General features: G+C 37.9%; 1 protein-coding gene across 1 annotated transcript; it reads right to left on the bottom strand.

Moving 5' to 3' along the window:
- Window positions 1-24,124: 24,124 nt before the first annotated feature.
- Window positions 24,125-25,770, bottom strand: LOC104597475 (uncharacterized). The gene has a single exon (XM_010259037.3). The coding sequence runs from the start codon at window positions 25,661-25,663 to the stop codon at window positions 24,569-24,571; it is 1,095 nt and encodes a 364-aa protein (XP_010257339.1). The 5' UTR covers window positions 25,664-25,770; the 3' UTR covers window positions 24,125-24,568.
- Window positions 25,771-26,190: the final 420 nt, after the last annotated feature.

The raw sequence follows: 26,190 nt of genomic DNA, 5'->3' as shown, positions 1-26,190 counted from the left end.
TACATGATGTGGCAATGATGTGAACTTCCTATAAAGGGTGTCAGTGCTGAAAACAAATATGGAGCTAGAATTGGTACCAAACAGAAGGTATTGTTGTTGTCCCAGAAAACGTTCTACCTGGTAGCAACATCTCCAAACAAACAAAAGAAAAAAAACATTGTTTTCTCAGAAAACGGTGTTGTATTTGTAGCATCAATGCCAAACATATACAACATGTATTGATACATTTTGATATTATGAACCTTAATGCTTCATTCATTTTTCGATAAATAATGGGGAGTTAGTCAACGGGAAAGTGGTATCTGTTGACCAATAATCCATGTTCACTTTTTTGTAAAGTTGTGGGTTTTACAAATAAATAGTTTTTTTTATATCACTTACCCGAATAAGTAATACCCATTGTAGGTGAATAAATAACTTTAATTGCATTTCTTGGGTAAAAATGATTGAAATAATATTTACCTAGAAAACAGAAAAACACGAGTAAATGCACTTATTTTAACAAGGTTTGGACAATAATAATGATGATATACAACTATACAAGATGTGGCAAACTCGATTCAGTATCCCATCATTATTGGCTTGAGGTTACTTCGAATTGGGTTCATGTTAGGGCAACCATATACCAAACTCGACCCATTAACATGCCTATCCAAATATCCTTCAGATTTTCAATATTGGAATTCACTTAGAAAGGGATGTGGAAGTAATAACAACTAATCTATATCTATACTACTTTAAAAAGCATGAATAGCCTCAAGAATATTTATGGATTTTTTGAGGACAAAATTTATCCTTCCATATTTAAATTTATTGATAAATAATGAGGGAAAATAGGGTAATTAGTTATTGATATTAAATGAGTTGAAAATAGGTAAATTTAAGATATTTAATACATCTAAGTCCCTCTCGTTAAATCCAAAATTTAAGGCATTAACTTGCATTCACTTTCATTCAAGGTTCTAAATATCGACATGAGTTGATATGCTTGGCGTATCGGCCTGTGTCAGTGCTTTTATTATGTTTTATTTATTTTTTTCAAAACTAGTTTAGAGGGATCAATTTAAGTCCTGGCTACCCTCTGAACCATGGTCTGACCCAATACAACCCTTGTAGGGGCATACCGGGAAGCCATTGGCACGATACGTATTGACTGATACGGGTGATACATGTCAATACTTTGAACCTTGCCTTCATTGAATCATATGTTTAAGCATTTTTGTTTCTTCTCATCATTGGATTCTATTAATTAAATCCATGCATAATAAATTAATAACTCCAATAACATTAAAAAAGAATATACTTTTAAAATCTACCTGAAAAAAAAATAGTGTTTTCATTTAGGTGGTGGTAATAAATTAAACCATTTTGGGTCAAATGGGCCAATCCATGTTGTCACAATTAAATAATAAAATTCAAAAATAAATAAAATGCAAAAAAATAGAAATTAAAAAATTGAGAACATTTTTAACATCACATATTCAATATATTAAACAATAATGAGAATGATAAATAATAAGTTTTTTTTATCAATGATGGAAATAGAATGCAAATTTTAAAACCAACTAGAAATAAAACTATTTTCCTATTCTCTCTCATTAAATCTCACATCTAAGGTATATTCTCTCATTAAATCATATATTTAAGATATAGTTCTCTCATCATTAAATTCTACTAATTAAATCCACAACATTAATTTTAATAGTATAAAATAAATATTTTAAAAAATAATTTGAAAGCAAAACCATTTTCTTCTCTCTTGGTCGTGGGTAAGCAATTCAACCATTTGTGATCAAATGGGTTAATAAATAATGTCATAATTAAATTATATATAATACAAAAAATAAAAAGAATTGGGCATATCTCTAATATTATATATTCATTATACTAAACAAAAATAAGTATAAAATGTAAGAAGTATTTTTATTAATGATGAAAATGGAATGTCAAGTTTAAAATCAACCTAGAGATGAAATCATGTCATAGTCAAATAATAAAATTTTTAAAAATAAAAAATACAAAGAATCACAAAAATAAAAAGAATAAAGAAAATATGGGCACATATCTAATGTTATATATCTATAAAAAAATAAAATATTGGGTACATATCTAATATTATGCATTCATTATATTGAACAAAAATAAATATTATACATAAGAAATAATTTTATCAATGATAAAAAATAAAAATGTAATACATAATTTAATCTCAACCTACAAATCAAACTATTTTTCTTTTTGAGTAGTTGATTAGTGGTTTGGGTCAAATGGATTAATCAAATGTATGGTAGTTAAATAATAAATCTTTAAAAAATAAAAAAGTACAAATAATCAAAAGAATATATAAAAAAATATATTAATTATATCAAACAAAAATCAAGTGTGATAAGTAGAAGTTATTTATATAATGTAGATGAAATATATAATTTAAAACTGATTTGAAAAAAAAAGCTATTTTCATATCTAGATGGTGGGTCAATGATCCAACTTTCTCAAGAAACTATGATGTAAAAAATTGAATAATAGTTATTTAAAAAAAGGATAGAACACAAAAAATAAAAAGAACAAAGTTTTGTCATAAACGTTTGTGAACATTTCTAATGCTATATATTTATCATATTAAATAAAAATAATTGTTAAAATAAAATTTATTTTTATTTATGATAAAAATGGAATACAAAATTTAATAATAGTAATAGTAATAATAATAATAATAATAATAATAATAATAATAATTGTAATTTAAAACTATAAACATTTAAGTTTATTTTTAATCATATTGTTACTTTTATTAATTTTCAATTTCTATATTAACTATGACATATAAAATAATTAATATGATGGAAAATTTCTCACTACAACTTACGTGCCTAATTACTAATACTACTAAATATAGGCAAATCTTTTAAGTATTTCAAATCCACGGAATACAAATTGGCTAAAATCATAAACTTACTAATGGAGCTGGTTCTATCCCAGATCCCGAAGTATAGCTGGTTAGATTTCAAGTTGGCCCGACCCAAGATGACCAGATACAACCCCAATTGATGATGGATGGGCCTGAGCTGGTGGGCCAAAGCACAAAAACATAATCCTTGCATCCAAACGCGCGTGCTTTTTAAGTAGTTGGGTTTGTCCAGCTGGAGGAATGCCCCAACCCTGCAAGAGGTGGCCCACCATCAAACAACCAACAAACCTGATGGCGACCGACGACTGTGGCCCCACAGAGGAGAGACATCTCTAGTCAAGTTCTCCGACCAGATGCTAACTAGACAGGCTGCTAAAAGATAAGTCTGATGGTGGGGCCAACAATCATGAAAGGGAGATTGGATACATCGGGTGGTTAAAAGCGTCCCATCAGTTTCACATTATGAGGGGTGTCGGGCCCACCGGAGAATTGGGCCCGAACCACCGTGGGCCTCCATTAAGGCTGATGATGATGCTTTAGAGGTCCCGTCGTCAATTATTGCAACTCATGCTGTACAACCAAGGCGACGCTAACTTGTCAAGCTGCCTACCGTATGTCGGTGCAGCAGTCTGTCGGATGTTGGGTACTTCCCAGATCTCATGGCCCCACGCCAGTAGTTTTTGCTCCGTTGGATTCGTACGGAGCGCATCTCAAGCTGTGATTCAACGTTTCTACCATACTTTTTTCCTCATGCTCTCTTCTGATCTTTGTGCCTGTGGTGCCCGTTGGATTGGTACAAGTGCTGGGTGCTGGGTTCCACCAATATGCTTTTACCACAATCTAGTGGTTGCTTATGGCTTTTGGGTCGGGTGGTATGTATGGTTTTATGGTATTTCTCCACTCACCATTGAAAAACATCTCTACTTGGTTTATTCATATAAAATGTCGTTGGTGGTGTATAAGTAATAGTATTACAAGGGCTGTATAATTAATGCCGCTTAGTCTTTTTTAGAGATGGAAATATGCAGGTTTGAAAAGGGTTTTGTAAATTTTAGACTCTATTTATATATAAATGTATCTTTTTAACTAGCATAAACAAATATAAAAAAAATCAATTATTTGATTAAACATATAAAAAACACATAAATTATCGATTGTTCTATATGTAAAAGTCAAAATATTATTACATTCAACACCTATTATTACATAAGTTCATATAATATACCTTTCAATTGGTCAAGGAGGATAAGGTTTAACATAATAATATACCCTATTTACATTCATACGGGTTGTGAAATTCCAAAACCCATTTTCACCCCAAAATTCACTTTTCAAAGGAAAAAACCCTCCCCATTAGGGCAGGTAGGGGTGGATATCCACACCCCCACAGTCTATTGGCCATCAACACCCACAAGAACCATACAGGGCTAACCTACGAGGGCGGCTCCATATTCTGTTGGTCGTCAACTCTCACGGGAACCATAGAGGGCTCGACCTATTGGGCAGCTCCACAGTCTGTTGGCTATCAACTCCCATGGGAACCATGGAGGGCTCAACCTACGAGGACGAGCTCACAGTCACGGCTGGGGGATTTTGTCCAAGCAAAATACCACTAGAACTTATTCGGGCTGATCATTCTAATTTTGCCCCCTACAATGGTTCCTTCGATACAAGCATTGTTGTTGTTGCTTGAGGATGCCATTACTTGAGGCTTAGAGAATGGGTGAAAACTTAGCTTTTATGTAGCGTGTTCCCATAGACGACGACAATTGATGGTGCACAATCAGGTGCTTTTTGTTGGCAAACATCTTGGATGCCGTATTGAGTAGGTCACCTAGCTAAGTTGCAAAGAAAGAGATTAGAGTGTCCGGGTTGCTTTACTTAGGGTGGACACTCTGATGCTTAAGTTAGCGAAGAATTTTGAGAGAGCTAAAAAGCGAGGGATCTAGAAAGTTGTGAGAGCTAAATTGCGCATACCTCTTCTGAGTAGAGGGACGCCTTTATATAGGCAAGCTGCCGTGAGGCTCATGAAGTGTGTTTTTGGAGGTGGTTTCGCATTTGGAGGTGGACTCCACAGAAGCGGGTAGTGCTTATCTAGTCACACCCGAAGTGAGTGGAGTGATAACTGGCTCTTCCGATGTGGCATTGTGATCCTAGAGAAGTCAAAGATGATAGCCCGCTTAAGGAGGAGGTCACCCGACGTGTCAGGTAGGTTACTAACCGGGTCCCAATTAGGTCAGTTGGGTCTCGGGGAAGGTTTCCCCTAATGCCGAGTTCCCTAGCTCGGACGTGATGAGGTCACCACCTAAGTCTGTTGGGTCGGCGAAGGTAGGTTGCCTCTTCTGCAAACCTAGTCATATCAAGTTCTTACCTGTTAGGTTGACAGAGGTAGGTTGCCAACTGAGTCTCCGTCAGGTTAACGGAGGTAGGTCACCAATTGAGTCTCCGTCAAATTGGTGGAGGTAGGTCGCCACTTGGGTTTCTGTTTGTCAGGTCGGCAGAGGTACGTCGCCATATAGGTCTTTGTCAAGTCAACGGAGGTGTAGGCAGGTTGACCACCATGTCATGCAGGTTGTTACCTGGGCCTTAGTCTGGTCGGTGAGACCTCGATGGGAGGTCTCCCTTCGTGCCGAGGTCTCAAGATCAGTCCTAAGGTGGTCGTCCCAATCCTAATGAGGTGTCTACAGGTTTGCCATGGTGAGGTGGTGATGAAATGCCCTCATGGTGTGCGAGGTGCATCCGACGTGGTTCTGAATAGGTCTCCGTCATTTTGACAAGGCAAGTCATCGCCTATGTTGTGTCGAGGTGTCATACAATGATTCTGAGATTGCCACATGGCATATTGTCACTAGAGGGCCAAATCTGCCCTCATCAATTCCCATTATCTATTTTATTCAGACAAGAATTTGAATTAGAATTGGAATAAGTTAGAATGGGATTTCATTCCTAAGAGAGGGGGAGAGGGGGGAATAGTCATTCCCTCAAATGGGGGAATGCCATTCTAAAAGGGATGAGAATGAGATTCCGATTATGCCCAATCAAATGATTGGAGTTAGAATGACCCATTCTGATTCTGATTCTAATTCCAAGCCCTATTCCCACGAATCAAACAGGTGCTAATTTTCATAAAATTTTTATTAGATTTTGTTTAAAATCATTTAATTTATTAATGTATAAATAATTTACTATTTACTGCCAGGTAACCCATCCCCTTAACCCCAACATAGTGGCAGTATCTCTATTACTACATGTCAGAGATCCTATCAAAGTTTTAAGTTGTTAGTAACATAGATAATTATAGATGTTAGTACAATAGGATATAAAAAGGGCCACACCTGAATATCCTGATTATCCATGATTTTGTCCCAAATAATAATGGATTTGGAACTGGTGACCCGATTATTCTTATTAATAAATCAGGATGGTTCTGGGTCTATAATTTTGTCTAAATTAAATAATCGGTTTGGAACTGATACATCCTATTCCGAACCAGACTCGATCATTGATAGTCCTACTCGTATGGAGGGGTCAAAACGACATCATATGTACCCAAAAGGAAAATAGGGTTTTAAATGGTGTTTGGTATTAAGGGTGTTTAAGTCTCATTTTGGTACATGGCGCAATAAACAATTGTTGTTGTGATTGTGAGAACATTATCGCCATTAGGAGTCACTGGTTGCACATAACTCCACGTAAAGATAGTACAATCATTAGAAGTAAAATCTACCTCACCAAACATTATTTTGATACGATATACCTATATGGCACTTATGTAGACTCTAAACCAAAGTTTTAAAAACCAACCCGGAGGCTAAACCATTTTTGTCTTTAGGTCACAGGTCATCAGTTTGATCAATCGGGTCAAACAGTTTAGACTTTAGAACGTGTCACATCAGTGCATATATGTATTAAGTGTTGGGTTTTAATCTCATAAGAGATTAAATCTAATGGGTTTGATTGGTCAATTACATGAGAAATTGCACATGCACACTTGATTGAAAAATCAGTTTTTCTTTTACAAAACCCAGTTTTGAACTTGTCCCACATTGGAAAATTATAAGTTTTGTTTTCAGTATTTTAATAGGAGCTGATTTACACTCCTTAGAATTAGTAGAGGAGAGTATGGGGATTCGATACCGCGCAATGCGCGCGCACACGTGTGTGCAGTGCAATGAGGTGCTTTAGAGGCGCACTTTGCTCACACTTCGCGCGCACCCGCGTGGCTCCTTCAATTTATTCATACCTCTTCACAAATTATTACTCCAAAACACACAATTTTGAAATTCACTCACTCTCTCTCTCTCTCTCTCTGGTCTACTACAGTCTCACAGAAGGTTTCTTTGGAGACTCTTCAACTTTGCTAGTTGCAGATTCTCGCCCAAGGCTCTGTTGTATCCTGTGAACGAATTTGCCTGTAACCCAACAGCAAACTCAATGAAACTGAGTGGGGGCAAATAACGTTCTAAAGACAATGTCTTCAGACGCGCCTCAGAGCTTCTCCTCCAAAGTTACAGTGACCCCATTTTCTCCAACATTAAGTATACATTTATATACATATATATGTATAAATATATATTTTAGCAATAAATAATGTATAAATATGTTTTAGATATGTTATATGTATTATTTTATATTTAATTTATGTTTTTTAATTCAGTTTTTAATTTTTTTATTTATAAAATATATTAAAAATTGCAAATTGAGGCAAAATGGGATTTTTTTTCGAAAATAGCGGGGCAAGGTGCCTACAGCTCCTTGGGACGCACAGATCTCAAAAAGTTACCCAAAATAAAAAAAAAACACCCCAATCAGACATCAGAGTGCAAAGTTATGGCCTCTAAAAGTTTTGCATGCATTGAGTGTGCAACCCGCAACCTGGTCATCGGGTTGAATGGGTCAATAGTTGAACTGTCTGAATCGAACGGTTCTTGACCAAGTCAATAGTTTTAACCATCTGACGAGTCTTGACTGAACCAAACCTGGAATCCTGACTGTGTGGCAATTTGAGCGATTCGACTGACTGGGTCAACGACAGGTTGAAAACATTGCTCTAAATGGAAACATAACAATATAGTTCCGTGTACCCTTGATTGAAAATGAAGGGGGCATTTGGCAAGTCTTCCAATGAGGTGTTTAGGGCTTTTCAAAGCTCAGAAGAAATTTATAGTCTTCTATTTGAATTGAAGAGTTTGAAATGAAGAGTTTGGCCTTTCTGAACCTAAAATATCCTTCTACTTCGTTTTTAATAGCCCAAAGGAATAGGATACTTACTAAATGGTCTTGATCTTTGACAAGCTCCAAAAAGCTTCATAAATCTCTTAGTCTGTTGGTCTAATTACAAGATCAACTTAAAAAGACTTGACAAATAAAAAAAAAAGCAGACTCAGAGAAAAAATTTGTATCAGAGACCCATAATAGTTCAAGACTTGAAAGAGATCTAATCCTATTGGACTTTTTCATTCAGGTGATCATTCAGATGAGACAGGGGTCTTGGAAGGCACTTCATAGCTCTTATGAGTTATGATGAGGAATTGAGTATACTCTCATTGTGTAATCGTTCAATAATACCAATTTCATTCTTTTCACAAGGCAAAACTGAGTTAGGGCTATAGTCCTCCCTCTTATGCTCTGTTTGGTTTGACAATAGAACCCAATTGATGCAGAAAATTTCCCATAACTGTTTTTATAGTTTACCTATAAAGAACAGGTTCTTCTTCTTTGAAATTTTTGCTGTTTGGTCGAATTTGTTAGGATAAGTACTTTCAAAGCCTAGGCGTTCCATTGATTGGTCTCTTATAAGGGCTTTTCAGTTGTAACTTGTGAGAGTAAGATATCCAGATTACAGAGTGCATAATAGAATGTACCACGTATTAAATTTGTTTAGCCTCAGGACCCTGCCCCGGTCCAATAATCAACATGTTTGAGACCTAAATTTAGCCCAGTTTTAGCCCAAATTAAATTGGACCTAAAGCGTAATCCAAATTGAAACCCAACGGCCCAACGCTAATTATGAAGCCCAAAATCCTGATTGTCAAACCTAGCCTGCTCTGAATTGGGATGGATCCAGGATGGCCCAAATAGCTTGTAGGTAATGAAATATCCATCTACCATTTCTTTGACTTGACAAATGAAAGCGTATTCCCAATTCAAGAACCAATCGGTTCAGTCCTTACTCCATTCAGGCTCCAAAACGAACTGGGTTTCAGCCTTGGTCCTAGACTCCTAGGCCGGGTTGGTCCCTTACTGGGATGGATAAAATTGGTTCAATCCTCTGAGCCTAAGAGTTATCTCCTTTTATATAAATCCCCCATGTCTGTATTTTGATACTTGGTGATTAGGAAACTAGGCTCTAAGGGGTTCGACCTTGACTCTGAGAGAGGGATAGTTACTTTAGAGTGTCTCACTTAGGTGGGTCTGGAAACGTTTTTTTTTTTTTTTTCCTTTTTTTTTGAAAAAAATATATTCTAAATGAACACCCACCCTTTCTGGAAGTGCTTTAAAATTTCACTACGAAAAAAAAAATAAATGAAGGAAAAGAAAACTTATCAAACCTTTGGACCAAATAAAAATCCCTTGAATATGATTGATGTAATATGCTGGACCCATGAGAAAAAAAAATCCCATAACCAATGGCATGACAAAATTTTCTTTTATATAGTCAAATTCCCAAATGAGAATTGGTCATAGTGTTTGAATAATTGGTAGGATGAATTGATTAATAAAATTCAAGTTAAGATGGTCACCCTCCACCTGTAGTAAACTTAGGGGTCTTAAAAAAAAAAAAAAAAAGGGAAAGTGAAGCATCAAATTGTTTGGGCAGAGGAGGGTGGGTAAGAACAGGGTCCATGTGAGGCCCATTGGCATACTATGAAAAGCATGCAGTTTCACGGGTTTGATCCCGCAACTTCTATTTGGAGGGGTGCCAAGTGATCATCTCGAGAATGCACAACTTCAGTGTAAGTAATCTTATGACCATTGTATGGTTCTATGCAAAATTTGCTTCTATGTTTTTATATTACTTGTTAATAAGGTTCAATTTGGAAGGAGTATAAATACAAATATGTATAGTATAAATACATATAAAATAATACAAAGTATATGGTTTTGTACTATGCAAATTTGTATTCGTACTCCTTTTAAACTGAGCCCAAGGATCAAAAATTCAGTCATGCATCGTGTCATACAAAGAGCATTGTGTCATATTGGCCCTTCCCTGATATGCCTGATATGTGAAATATTAAGTATTTTAATATTTTAATATAACTAGGGCTAAACCTTGCTAAGATCAGCCCCATGTAAATTTTTGGGAAAAAAAAAACAAAAAAAAGAAGGGGACCATGTTGGTCAAAATCTCAATGCATGCATTCTAGCATATCGGGGTGTATTGATATTTTGAACCTTGATCGTCATTATACATAAATGAGAAGAAGAAAAGCAAAGCAGCCATGAAGAGCTTTCAATCTCGTTTTTCCTTTTTATTTTATTTTCATTCTCTTTTAAGCTTTGATGCTATAGGATGAAAAGCATCCTATGACCAACTGATGGTGATTCAGTTGGTAGGGTCTCCGTAGGATCTTTGGTTTATTGTACAGAGACCTTGGATCAAATCCCGCTGCCACTAGGGTTGGGGGTTAAGGGGATGAGCTATCCCCATTGTGTAGCTCAAAAGGGAAAAAAACAATGAATAAAGAGTGCCTTGGAGATGGTGTGAAGATCTCTTGGGCATTAAATAATTTGCCATGTGGAAGATTATGCGGCATCCCAAATAAATAATAAAATTTTAAGGAGCACTAATGTACTTGATTTGTTAATGGATTAGAGTGGCCCAATGGGTTCAATCCTGTCTTCCTGGGTTTTAACATCAAACCTTTTGTTGGGCTCTAATGAATAAAAAATCAATACAATATTTTTATTCATATTAGCCGGAGCCAAAGGTCCATCACTATCCTTTTGTGAATGGAGCTGTGAGTGCTTCCAATTGTAAATGTTTTCTGGGACAGAATATATTTAAGACACAAGATTCTTACTGACTCAAATCCTAACACAAAGGATGCCTCACTCCTTAGACACCAACCTCATAAAAAAATGCGTCACTCCTGATGAATTAATAAAGAAACTAGAGGCCTCCAATCCTCCCCTACCCATCCTATCTCTCAAGGGTCTTTCCTCTATGGTGACAAGGAAACCAAACTGTAGACTGTTTGATGGCAACTTCTATGGGGATCATGGGCCATCTGGATTTAAAGGAAAAGGTAGGAAAATCAACCATGGTGTGGTGTGCCCAAATCATTTTTGTGTCAAAATTAAAATCATTTATATGATATTTTATATGTGGTCATAATATCACAACAGGAATTAAAATCTATGAGAAAAATAAAATAGGTGGGATTTAACATAATAGATGGGTTTTCCTTAAAAAGAAGGAAACTAAAAGTAAAGAAAAAACACATCAGTTTGGGTTCAGGTCACGGTACATGTCTAGGGCTTTAGGGCTGGTCTTGTGGTGGTCCTTAAACCAATCAAACTCATCAATCTATACCCCTGATTTATTAGGGAGAGTTAAAATGGATTCAGAAAAAATGAGAGGAAATGAAAGTTTTAATAAAAGAGGGGAGATGTTACAAACATTGACCATTGGAAAGAGTTTTAAGAATGATTGTATTGGAAAGAACAGTGGTGGATTTAGACAAAATTAAAGCACAAAAAGGTTTTATTGTAACTTATTTTATTTTAATAATTTATTTTAAACAATAAATAACTACAAATGAGAAATGAGACCACAAATTTGATTAATAAATGATTGAAAAACAATGCCCTAGGAATTTTGAAGATGGACAGTTTTGAAGCCGGAGTGAATCAGCTGGGACATTTCAAATCGACTAAATTTTGATCTGATTATATCATGCCTTTCTTTAATTTCTTTTCTTTCTTCCTTCCTTACATGTTATATTAATATATTAATGGAATCAAAATCAGGGCAAATTCTGAGTAATAAACTTTAGAAACCCAATAATTCCAAAAGTATTTATGTTTTATATATTCAATTATTCATCTTAGTTCATACATCCAAAAAGTTGGCATTTTAAGTGGACTCTCCAAGTGTCATTATTGCAGGGTCTCACCCAAAACTTAAGATATGTGGTCTAAGATGGATTTGTATTGTATGAGATGTATAACTACAGCACCGAGAAAGAATTCGAATGCTTGGGTTAACATGGCATTTACTGCTGTCTGAATGGAGGTTCCAAAGCAGAAGATTGAATGGGGAATGAGTAATTGCTTGAGGGGTCTCCCTTACACCATTAGTATTTAGTAGTTTGTCAGATGAAAATATTTGTACAAGCCATGAATGCTTTATTTATTTTATCCGGCTTTCACAAGTGGAATGTTTGTCTGGTTCATCCTCACATCAAAGTTTCATTCATTCATCATTCTCACATTGATCGATGTTTGGACATGGGGTTCTATTTCGAGCACATGATTGGGCCTTTTACACAGAAAATGTGGGCTTGGTTTTATTTTCATTTTAAAATCATGTTCATGTTGTTTTCTGATCAGAATGCTTCGTTCGCTTTTCGGTTAGTCACTTATCTGGGAAAATGTATTTATCTGAGTAAATCTTTTAGTTAAGTGCATTTATTTATGTTCTTTTATTTCTCATATAAATAAGGCAATGACTATTTTAGCCATAAAAATCCATTATTAAAAGGGGTATTTTTGTCCCATTAAAGTGTTGGCAACTTTCCTCCAGGTGGGAAAGTTATTTATCCACCTAAGAGATGGGTCTTACTTACCCCCGTAAGTGATACCTAAGAAAATAAATTTCCCTAATCCCCAAATAAATCTGAAAAAAAAGAATATGAAATTTTTGGTCAAACTTTTCCCTCTCTCAAAATCCAGAAAAAGAATACCCCCTAAATATTAATTCATATTCTACAGTTACGAATTAAATCTAAATCTTTTTTTTTCCCTAATTCAAATAAAAACCCAGCACACAAAGGCTTTCAACATTACATTGGCATGAGTCTCATTCTTTTACAAGAAGTGTGTTCCCTACGTTGATTAATTACAAATCAAATCTGATTTAATGTACTAATATTAGATACAAAAATAGAATACAGCCTTGTATGGGTAGGGAAAATGTAGGAAATCTGTACAAACCTTGGGTTTTCATACCTTTCCCTACCTTTTTCTACAAACCAAACACAGCCCTGAGGCTTACAGTGGGTCCAAATTCCAAAATAAAATATTCGTGTACTGGGTCTTCTGCCAAAAACAGTACTGGGTCATGTAACCGGACCTGCTCCTCACACCTAGCGCCTCACATGCACATCCTACCATGCATTGGGAACTTCTCCTGTATTTATTAGTTATTATTCACGGAAAATGTTCCCAATGCACGGTGGATGTACCTGTGAGGCGCCCATTTGTGAGGAGCAGATCCCGGCTCATATTTAAAAGATGAGTTCGGATCTGCTCCTCACAGAGTGTTCATTACAGCACGTTCTGATTTGGAGCTTGAAGGGCAATGTCTCTTGTATACGAAGGTACCATTTTGTGGAAGTTGAGTAGGAATGGCCACTGAAAAGGTTTGGAGCAAGGATTTTACTTTCCATCCTCGACCCTAGTTTCTAAGTAATTTTCCATCCTTGTCCCTGATCTCCTTTAAGGAAAAAAAATCTACACATTCCCAATTGAAATAGGCTTCCTATCATAGATCCAAATCCTCAAATTCTTTATTTATTTTTAATTAAAAGTTTGCTTTGGGCTTAAAGGGCATAAGAGCCCATATATGACTGGTGAAAAGATTTGTTTATAAGAAAGAAAAAATCATCAATCTACATTGGTATAACACTTAACTAACATTTATTTGAGATGAATTGAATTAAGCCTATTTAAGAACATTCGGGGTTAGGTCAGGGGAGTTGGGTACCTTAATTATTCCCCGTCCCCCCAGAGCGGTCTCCATATGTGATCATAGTGAGATAGGAAAATTGACATCCCTAAAATAGAAACTATAGATAACAATATCACATCTTTCTCCAAACTCCAAAGGCAGCTATCCAAGTGTTTCGTATGACTCAAACCAGATATAAAACCAAAATGTTAATTGGGTCATGGTTTTATTAGCCCATTCAAACTGTAAAGACCATTATTTAACTGGGTTCAGAAAGGTCACTAGACCAGCAAGTCACCGGTTCAACCATCCTGTTCAGTTCGAGTGCGACAATACTAATTTCAAATGTGGGAGTCCGGATCATCCCCTGTCCACACAAATTCTGTCTATGTCTACCCACATAACATCACAGTCATACATGGAGAACATTTCATCCTTCTATATAATATTATGCAGGGGGAGATGTTCCCAATTCATGGGGGATAGTGTGTTGTGGGTAGACATGGACAGGAGATCCGGAGTCCAAATATTGTTGAATGTATAAGTTAATAGGGGGTAACAATGCAACTTGTCCCAGATTATCCCAGACTGAGTCCACAAAAAGTCTGATTGAGTTGAAGTTTGGATTAGGGTTAGGATTGATATCTTGTCCAACTTACCCTACGAAATGAGGGGCAGTCCGTTTCCCAATACCCATGACCCCCAACCCTGATAACAACAGGATTTGATTGTTTCCACTGGAATTCTAAAAACATATAAAGACCTCACCAATTGTGTCAAATGGGGATTTGCTCCTCACACTGACCTCACAACACACCCCCCATGCATTGAGAACATCTCTCCATGAAATGTAAAGACAGGAGATCTTTCCAATGTGTGGCTCTAAGGTTGGCGTGAGGAGCAGATCCGGACTCTACTAAGCCACCATCAGTTGGTATTAACCAGTATATCAAACGTGAGATATTATAATATCATTACCACTCACTCTTGATGAATTCCATATATTTCCATTAGTTAGTTTGTGCTGCACTTCCGTGCTATTGCTTTTGGAGCATGCTCGCAGTCGCAGAAAGTGGATAAGCATACTGCTCTTAAAAATACACCAAGACTGTCTAAAATAGTAAAATTCCTTACCAAACTTTCCCTCAACTTTCTGTTTATTTTTTATTTTCTTTCAAACCAAACAAAACCTGAAAGGATAGGAATAAATTTGCAGAAGAAACACATATTATGAAGGCTCCTTTATGTGGCCTCTAAAAGGCTTTTTGTGTACCCACATGCAAATAAAGTGGGGCGTGCAAAATGGGACCCTGTGTTTCCCACAGCACCATCTTTCCACCTGGCAAAATTTGGCCTCATGATCGTTCTTCCGCAACATGACAAACGGAATTTGGACCATCAAGGAAAATTCTAATAAAAATTTCAACAACAGCGAGATAGGAATATTATCTGTCTGAGAATAAGGCACGATTGGGCATCCCAATACCAATCCAACTGTCCAAATCCGTTCACACGAGAGAAACCCATTTACTGCAAACTACAGATCTGTAAGATCTCTCGTCCGAGGTTTTATGTTCTCTGCATGAGTTCAGATTTACACCTCATAAGGGAGCGCCCTACAACATTCTACAGCACATCCTCGCCATGTATTCAGAACATCTCCCAATGATGTATCAAAATTGATGATGTTATTATCAGAAGATGTTCTATGTTGTGGGACGTTGTGTGATGAACTCTCTCTGCAATTTCAGATAAAGGCCCACCACTAGATATGAGGATCAGCTGTTGCATCCCATTTGCATGTTCTCCGCTGTTCAGATAAGGAGTTAAGGACCCACCACTAGATGTATGATGTATCATATACATGAGGATGAGCTGCCCTAAGATGAACAAATCTGTAAGAAAAGATAGGCACGTAGAAGAGTAATGGGCCCCCGCCCATTACATTGAATTGTGAATAGTCTCATGAGATGATAAAGTCTTGGTTGTGAGGCCGAGACATCACGTGGGCTTAGAATTTTGGATTAGAAGAAAAAAAAAGTGGGTTGGAAAGGGTGCATGTAAATAGTGAGCCCTTGGCGTAGGCGCGTAGCTGAACCAAACAAATTTCCAGTTGCTAATGGTAAGCCGCCTTCATGAATTGAATGCAAGGAGATCGTGGGCCTCATGCCCAACCATCAGACACTGTCGGTACATGTAACATGTTCATAAAGGGAATGCGTATTCAACTATTCATTTATCTTCGCTACCATCCGCCTAATAAAACAAATCACTCAAAGATAGGCCACGGAAAATCCGAGGTTGCTCCGATCCGATTATTTCGGATTTGGATGATGTATTGGTGGAATCGGATATGATTCGGATTTTGTAATTTATATTCAATTAATAATGGATTGAATTTGGATTTATTTTCGTTCAATTCGGTTAAAATTTTAATTTAATTATATTATAATATTTATTGATTTTGATATATAAATTTTATATATTTATATTTAAAATTATAAAAATATTTATTTTATATGAATTTATATATAATAGTTTATCTTATATTTACATTAATTTATTGTATATAAAAGTTGAAAAATAATTACTTTTTTTTTTGTATTTTCAAAGATTAAAGTGGAGTGGAATTAAATTTGAATCTAACCCGAGTATGCTCGGATTCGGATTCGAATTCGAATTCCAGGTCTTCAAATCTAATTGAATTTCATTTTGGAATTGGATATGAGTTTCAATTATGAATTGGATTTGGATTTTGTCGAAGCTAAAGATGTGATTGGTTAGATGTAATGGTAAATACATCTTGTAAAACATGAGTACAACATGAACCAATAAAAAAATAAATTTCAACATAATTGATTGAGACCTAGATTTAACAAGCAGCCAATATTAGTGAATGCACCATTTTTTTTTTTTTGACTCTTTCAATCTACGCTTGCAAAAATCCCGATTCTCATCACCGTTCATATTGTTCCATAGAGATGGTCACGATTCATGATGCCTAAGGGTCCATTTGGGAAGGCTGAAGTTGCTATGGAGAAGTCACTAAAAGAACCTTAAGTAGAATGCCCTATTTCTGACTAAAAGAAAGCTATTTTGGGCTTTCCAGGGTTGTTATCAAATATGGCTTTGGAAGGGCTTTCGATTAACAGTTTTTTGGCAAAGCCGGATCTATTCACAACAAAATACTTTTTCAATAAGTTCCGACATGATATATATCGACACATCTTACGGCAGACTGAAACACACCATAAAACTAGAACCCACCACAGATACAGATCATATTGGAATTTGTTGGAAGAGTATTTTGTTGCTGAGAAGATTTCAGCTCCCTTTTTGGCATTGCAAAGTGGGCCCCACCTAGATAGTCCATAAGCAATGTTTAGGCTGCATTTGGCATTCTTTATTTTAAAGACTCATCCTCTTTTTGCGGTTGAAATGCTCTATCATCATTGAGTTTTTAATTGTACAAAGAAGCAAGTCTTTAAAATAAAGAATGTCAAATGCAGTCTCATTGAACAATCCCAAAAAACCTGGCCAAAAAATGGCTTTTCTGATGAAATTTCTTTTAGTACTTATTAAAGGCAGCTTAATCAAAGCTTCGGCCATCCCAAACGGACTCTTTAAACAAATCATGCTTATATATGAAGCTGTCTCATTGCAACGGCCCACCACCAGCTTCTTCTAGCTCGTTGAAGGTTGAAACATTCAAAATGTATGTAAACAGGGTTTAAATTCTGGGACCCACAAATTTTTAATGCAAGTTTGCTAATAAAGAAAAAGAAAAAAAAGAAAGATGAAAGGCATAATCACGTGGAAGAGAGGCCAAATGGAATTAAATGTTTCAAACCTTCAATTACCTGCTAATTTTGAGGCTGTGGTTGCTCAATTCTTCATTTTTGAGTTTATCCATCTAGATTTTTCTTATGGGACGGTGAAGCTTCTGGTTGTAGCTTGTAGGTTCCCCACTTGTTTCGGTTTTCATTTATGAAGCCTCAGTGGCACTTTAACATATTTATGCTTTGGTTCTACTGTAAATGTTCTCAACCATGGAATTTTGGCTGAATTTTGATTCTTGGTTCTACTGTAAATTCGGTTTTCGCACCATTTCTCCATGATTTAAATGTCTATTCTGTACTTGGAATTTCAATAAGCTCAAGATAAAACCTTCAAAATCGAGGTAACATTTGTCAAGTCTTTTTAGAAATATCTTTTGACATCTCATATGGCTAAAACATATATTAAGCTTTTGCAGTCTTAAATGACCATTTAGTAAGTATTTTACTCTGTTATGTTTTATTGGGCTGTTAAATAAAAAAGATGGGAAGATTCATTTGTAGTTTCTTGATTGTGAGCTTTCTAGGATGTAGGTCTTTCTGGCTTTTTATCTTATTTTAATAAATAGAAAAGACCAAATTTTGGTCTTCTTAATTTTAAAAAGTCCAAAAGACTGCATTGAAAGACTTGCCAACTGCATTCTATATTGATTAATTCCACTCTCATCAAGCTAATTAATTGACGATTTAGGTTTTGTTTGTTACCATTGATGTTTTTTCATAGAATATTTTCGGTTGATTAATACAAATTAGTAAGAGAGAGGAAACCTCAGACTGTGCCCACAACTTTTGGAGATAATGCACAGTTCCAAGTGGCTGTGAGCAGTGTGAATATAGTTTTGTGAGGAGAGAGAGATGTAACATCACATAAGTTGTTTCGGATAGAATGATTAGACTTGACCTCTAAGCAAGCAACATCAATTTGGCATTAATACAAAATCTCTCGCACATGCATTTTTATGCAAGTTTATTTCAACTATAATCAGCCCCTAATAACAGCTATGTGTCAATTTCTATTGATCAATAAATTCAATTATGTATGTATGTGGTATAGCTTTCCTTTATATTAAACATTTGTATTTGATTTGTTTATAAAACCGAAAAAAGTAATAATGAAGTCGTTTATTGACAATTAGGCACCACATCAGCATAACAGTGAATAAATGTCTAATTATTGGTAGAAGCGTTAAAATGAAACTTCCCTCAATGCTAGGCGTGCACATAAATCAAGACCAGTTTTTGCGAATCTCTATGCGTACCAATCATCATGATGGGCTAAATGCTGAAATGACACCTATGCCTATGTGGCAGCATTTATTGAAAAAATATCCATGATTCCAAACACGCTATATATAAACAGCAAAAATACCAAACACAACCTCAGTTGATCATTCAACACCCTTTCCTTCGAGGATGTGTGGCTTCAAACCTAAGTAAGTGTAGGCTCTTCATGTAGTAAAATAGACCTTCACATGCACCCTACCACCACTAACCAACAAACCCGCTAACTAGATGTGGTATTTGCAATCACCTCCCTTAACTTTCTAATAAGTTGCAAGTAGGTCCATTCTGTTAGAATTTTCTAACAAGAGGCACAAAAGTGTCTAAAATACCCGTATAGTTACTATTGAGGCTGGTTTCTACAGAAAAACAATACAAACGTCATGAATGACAATAAGAGAGAGAGTGAATTTAAAGTTGCAATTTGACCTTGAGGCTGAGTTTGGAATGAGTACAAATGCAAATATGTAGAGTGCAAAACTTTATATTTTGTATGTATTTACGTTGTACATATTTGCATTTGTACTGCTTCCGAACTAAGCCTGAGCAATTGATGTGAAAGGCAATTTTGGGAAATAAGTCAATTTTGAAAAACATATGGAAGGATTGGAGTAGCAATTCATATGAAGAGAAAATTTGAAAAATAAACATTTTGGCCAAAAGTATCCATATGGATATTTTGGAGATTTTTATGTCTAGAAGATTCTAATAGAGGGGGTCTACTTGCAACTATATCAAGAAGTTTTAGGGCGTTGGTTGCAATTATTAAACTTGAGGAGAGGTTTCAGCAATTTACCCAAAAACAACCCTGTACTTCAAGGAGGAACAAATTTAATTAGGTTGTATTTGGTACCAAGTTGCAGTTTCTTCATGGAACATTTTGAGATTGATCAATAAAAAATTAAAAATTGATGAAAAAGATGAATTGTCATGTTAACAATGTAGTCACTTCAACCGAAAAAGGTACATTGGGGACTAATCATTGCTATTTAGAGTTGAAACATCAAGCGTTTGTTTGGAAAAAATGGTGCTTCAGGAAGCGTCAATATGTTTAGAGCCATTTTTCCATAAAAATGGTACTCCAAGCCATGCCTTGGAAATCGAGAAAGTGTGGTTTGGAACAACATCGAATATGACATTTTCTCATATTAGAGATTGTTGTTTCCAATGAAAACATGATGTGACAGTGACGTTGACTTCTTATAATGGGTATCAGTGCTGAAAATAGATATGGAGCACTGGTACCAAACAGAAGATGTTGTTGTTGTTCTAGGAAACGTCCAACCTAGCAGCAATGTTTCCAAACAAAAGAAAGACATTGTTTTCTCAGAAAACGTTGCTTCCAACCCACACATCAGCAGCACCGTTTTCTCATTGTTCATACAGCATCGATGCCAAACATAGACCAAATTTGATGTTTCAAGTAACAACAACAATTTGTATTGATAACCCAAAACATTTTTTGTTGTGTGGCATGACTAATGTTTTTGAACTGTCGTTGACCTAGACAATTGGATTGGGAACTATCCGAACAACTGGTTCCGTTTTACCCCAAATTCGGTCCCCGACCAAAAACTGTTGAATTGATCAACAACCATTGGCCAAAACAATTCCGATTCTGAATCAGTTTTTATAACATTGGACATGACAACTCATATTTTAACTCCTATTTCTATTGATCAACCCAAACATTTCGAAACGACAATTATACCAAACACAACCTTAAATTAGCATATAAGGATCGGATGGATAGGTCAGTGGGCTAATACATTAGATGATATATCCCCGCTACTATCAATACAGTAATACACTAACCTTCCTAACTTCTCTAGCATATGGCACCCCATCACTATGAGGACCGAAGCGCATCACACATTCACATGTAGCTAAAAAAGCCTGATTAAAACTTTTGTGGGATGCTATGTGTAGAGAGATTTTTTTCTTTTTTTTTTTTTTTGATAATTCATTTAGGAGGAATTTCAAAGCAGAGGCTTCTGGTTCTGGCTTTGCAAGGTGGGCCCCCATGAAAAGCCCATAAGCTATATCTGATGAAAAACCTGATTAAAACTTTAATTTAAGTAGCTTCTTCAAAGCAAGCTTATCTCCCGAACGGGGCTTTATTCTTAGGAACTTGGAGGCTTTTTAAATGGTAGGTTTTAATAAGACCAACACGGTTTACTTGGGCTGATCTGGTCTAATTGGTGCAACTGGATTTATTTATTTAATTGCCTCTTTTAACAAGGTAGAACTAAATTTGGGTAATTAGGTTTGACCCAGATCTTGCATATTATTAATTAAAAAAAATGAGACAATCCTTGGTTGGGCCACGGTTGACCCATTTAGAATCTGGTCCAAGTACATATGGTCATGAGATCACAAAACTTTACTGGTGAAGGGTCCCACTCCCTCCCCACCCATGAGCTCACAGAACTGGACTCCCACAGTTCCGAGTGACCGAGGAATAATCCTTCAACAGTTCATCCATATCCCAAAATACATGCATCCTGCATACAGTCTTAATTAAGTGCCAACCCGATGTTTTGGAGTCTAGAGTTGACGACAGCGACGACTGGAAGCTGATTTGATATACAACACAATATACAATAAAAACCGGTCTAATGGTTCCAAATCCGCCAGCGTCAACAGTTTTTGGAACGTTGAGTGCAGCGACCACGGTCGCGAGAATCACTCTCCAATATTTTATCCTGTTGGAATTCCAATCAGCGCATAACTTGCGCCCTGCATCTCATCTCAACCTTGTATTGAGAATATCTATGAGACTGTGAAACGGGTTCTGTGAGACTGTGAACCCTCCACGGAATCATTGACGTTATCATGTCAATGACATTTCCAACCATGTCTATCCCACAGTAGACCCGAGTCATCAGCAATCAAATTCACAATAAATGCCGAATATTTTTTTCCTTTCTCTTCGCTTTCACCCGACTCATATACCCGCCCGTCACCTATCTTTTCTCTTCTCATGGAGCAAGTTAGGCTATGTTGGATTTGAAGGAAAAAGTAAAGAAAGAAAGAGAAAAAAAAGAATCGGAAATGGGAACCGAAATGGCCCATGCCATTTAGTTGGGCAGAATCGGAAATCAGATCCCCATTGTGCGCCCAATTATAAGAATTCCATTCTAACTACAAAAAAAAAAGAAAAGAAAATCCTTCCTTCCTCCCTCCACCTTTGTTCACGCCTCCCTCCTCCCACGAGGTAAATCAACATCAAGCCACCAAATATAATCTCATTTGATTTTCAATTTCAATTCCAATTTCTGTATAGACCAAACAGGTGAAAGAATAGACCATTTCGATTTTAATTTCATGGGATTTTGATTCTAATTTCCAATTCTGACTGTAAAACCAAATAGACTCTTGAAAAACATATATCTTTGACATGTGGTAGGATATGGATATCCTTCTATCCATCCAGTTAGGATTTCCTATCCACACTTATTTAAGTGTCACAGCAAATGTACATTAAGAATATCTCCCATATTTACATATTATTGGGGAGTTCGGCTTTAATCAGTGCAATAACCATTGGGTATATCTCTCCATAATTATGTACTTTATTTCATGAAGAGATAGATATTCTCAATGCAAAATTGTAAGAAGCTGTTCGGACTGTATAAATATAGATTTGCACCGAAAAAACCATGGGTAGTGATGTAACCGTTTCTGGTCATGTACCATTTTTTGTGATGTATAAATTTTTTGGCTAAGTACCTCGTTATTTGACCCGGTGGTGACGTGCCTTAGTGATGAGCTACTTGATGGCGAACTGCCCGGTGGCGAGCTCCCTGGTGGAGAGCTACTTGGTGACGAACTACCTGGTGGCGAACTGCCTAGTGGCGAACTGCCTGGTGGCGAACTGCCTGGTGGCGAGCTGCCTGGTGGCGAGCTGCCTGGTGGCGAGCTGCCTGGTGGCGAACTACCTGGTGGCGAACTGCCTGGTGGCGAGCTGCCTGGTGGCGAACTGCCTAGTGGCGAACTGCCTGGTGGCGAGCTCCCTGGTGGACTCATCATTTGACCTGCTCCTAGGCAGTCTGCAACTCAGAGGATGGTGGAGCTCCCTGGTTCAGCGCAACCCGACTACCCTCTGCATGAGGTGATTTCCTCTCCTTTGTAGGCGGCGGGAGCTGAGGGACCTGCGAGAACTGAATCAGAGGACCCGGGGGTATTTTCCCGGCGGGACTCTCCGATGCCTAAGTTAGCATTCTGATTACAGAGAGCTTAGAGTGAAATGAGAGCTTGGAGAGAAATGAGAGAGCTAGAGGACAGGGGTTACCATCCCTTTCCCCTCCTCCCCCCCTTTGGGGGGTGAGGTCTTTATATACCGGAGTCCTCGTGGGTTAGGTGGGTGAAAAGCCTCCAAACGGTAAGACTCGTCACATCCCGTCAGAACCGGGGTACGGTGGTGAACTCCTCGAGGTCGTCAGGCTAGCGCTTGTGTCCGGCGGCCAGGTCGGCGCATAGGCCAGGTTGTCAGGGCGGCGCCTGCGTCAGTCGGCGGGTCGGTGTCTGGGCCAGGTTGTCAGGTCGACGCCTGTGTCAGTCGACGGGTCGGTGTCTAGGCCAGGTTGTCAGGCAGGAGATCTTCCTGCGATATGCCAAACTACTCCTGTACCGAGCTACCCTACAAGGGGCGAGCTGCCCAGGGGAGCTATGCCGAGCTTCTTGTGGCGAGCTTTGCCGAGCTGCCTGGCTCCTTGGTGGCGAGCTCCTTGGAGAGCAGCTTAGCTCCTTGGCGAGCTCTTTGGTGAGATACTGAGCTCCTTGGCGAGCTCCTTGGTGAGCTACCGAGCTCGCGGGGTACGCCGCTATGGTTCATCGGTGGGCGTCTTATGGGCGGCTAGGTCAGATCATGTGCCAGGCCGATCCAGGCCGCGCCAGGCCGCGCGCAGGCTGGCCAGACCGGTGCCCGGGTGGGATACTAACTTGGTAAGTTGTTGCCTGAATGTTTGCCTAATTGTCACGAGGTGCCACGTATCGCAATTCATCAGGTAGGATTATTGTGGATAGGAGATCTGAATTCATATCCATATCCCACCCGCCCATAACCAATATTTTCTCCTTTCTTCCCAAACTATTTGGCATTGCTATTTTCGAGTTTGACCCTAATTCATCTTTAAAAACCGATTACCGATCACGACCCATGTAATACCCACCTTACATTGAAAATGAAAACTACACAAATTTTAATAGTAAAAAATTGCCACTGTTAATTCTATTTTATTGCACAAGTGCCACTCTTAATCTTTCTTTCTTTGAACAGCACAAATCTCTCTTAAATTCTAAAAAACTACACAAATACTCAAAATAGTATAAAGACGACTTTAACAAATTACCATAAACACCCCTGACTGACTTGTCTTTCTTGTTCAACGATAGCCTTATTAATTAAAAAAAAAAAATTATGAAGGCAACTATTCTTTTATATGAATTTGCTGTCTTTGATTCTGTTTTTCACGTGCATGCAAACCCTCTTTTTGGTCTGTCGTCTGCTCACTCTACACGTCACGACATAGTTTTTAAATCTATTACAGTTAACTATTACATAACACAGAGAGGTAGCTAATAGCTTCCAACCGAAACCGATACCGGTACCAATATTTACTTTTCCGTGTGCTGGGCGAAACATCAGCAGGGTTTGAGCGGAGACCCGCAGAGACAGTCGTTGTTAACAAATGAAGCTGCTTCAAGGTGGTCGAACGGAGCACCTGACGGAATTCTGCCGCACAGGTGGTTGTGGCTGAGATCCATGTGGCCGATGTAAGCCGCAGACGTTATGGATTTCGGTATCGGGCCTCTCAAGTTGTTGAACGACAGGTCAAGCGCCGTGAAGTACGATCTCGGACCGAAAGCATCCGGTATGTACCCTTCGAGCAAGTTTCGGCTCAAGTTCAGAATATTTAAGCCCGAACCACTCAACAGGCTCGTCGGGATTTCGCCGGATATTTTGTTGCCGTCTAGATTCAGCGTCGAGAGGACCGGCATTCTCCCAATGGATTCCGGGATCGTGCCGGAGATCTGGTTCATTGACAGATCCAAGTCCGCGAGACGGTAAATTTTAGAGATAGAACTGGGGATGGGGCCGTAAATCTGGTTACGGCTCAGAAGAGCTCTACTGAGCATTCGAAGCTTGCCAAAGTCACTAGGGATCTCACCGGTTATACGGTTGTTGCGGAGGTCGAGATGCATAAGAGTGGCAAGGTTCACGATAGATGCTGGAATCCTCCCTGTGATTTGATTATCGGCGACGTTCAAGACGGTGAGGTGCTTGAGCTTGCCTATACCAGAAGGAATACTGCCAGAGAGCTTGTTACCAATGAGATCGAGGACTCGGAGGTATGGTATCGAAGTGATGCAAGCAGGAACCGGGCCGGTGATTCCTTTCCAGTCGGCAATAATAAGGTTGGTGAGTCGGTTGAGCTTACAGATTGCCGGAGAGATAGTTCCGGTCATGTAACCGGTCCGCCCTGCTTTCTCGAAGATGGGGTCTTCCGACTCGCCGCGCAGGGTTAGATCGGCGACTCGGTGGACGGTTGGGTCGCAGTGAACGCCGTACCAGTTGTTGCAACAGTCGGTTCCTTTCCAAGAGTTGAAGATGCCCAAGTAAGACTCGTTGAGTGCAGCTTTGAAGGCGAGAAGAGCTGCCCGGTCTGACGGTGGGCAGGAGTTAACGGAAGAAGTAACGGCCAGTAGGAGGACTGAGACGAAGAAGACGATGCCCATCTTCTCTCTCTCGCTCGCTCTCAGTACTGTTCCTCTTTCTCTGTAAAACTGTAACGTTATCTACTCCTACGTTGGGGACTCAGCTGAGCTCTGAATTATGACGACTGACACTGCATTTATACATCTTTTCTGACATTTATGTCCCTAAATTAGTTCGTAATTTACAAATATCATAAATTATTGGGGACAAAGCTTGTGGAATTTGATGTGATCTTTGGACCGTTCATCTGGGATATACCTACGAGGAATGAGAGACGATAAAGTGTTTACAAAGGAGACATGGGGCTACGGGCTACGGCGTGGCAGATTTATATCCAGATTCTTCTTCTCAGGCTCCCTTTGGGAAGCTAGTACAAAAATGCTGACACTGTTTGTATTTGCACTCTTGCCCAACCTAAGTTGGGTTTAGTAAAAGTGCAAACACAAATCCAAGCAAATTTGTACTCTAATTCATTTTTACTGTGTGTTGATAAAAATATTCTCCGTAAATTAAAAACTAAGGCTCAGATTGAAAGGATAACAAATAT

Source organism: Nelumbo nucifera, chromosome 7, assembly GCF_055504915.1.
Source record: "Nelumbo nucifera cultivar China Antique chromosome 7, China Antique-T2T, whole genome shotgun sequence".
In the NCBI taxonomy this organism is placed as follows: Eukaryota; Viridiplantae; Streptophyta; class Magnoliopsida; order Proteales; family Nelumbonaceae; genus Nelumbo; species Nelumbo nucifera.
The sequence above is the reverse complement of the archived record's forward strand: the minus strand, read 5'-3'. Positions and strand labels throughout refer to the sequence as shown.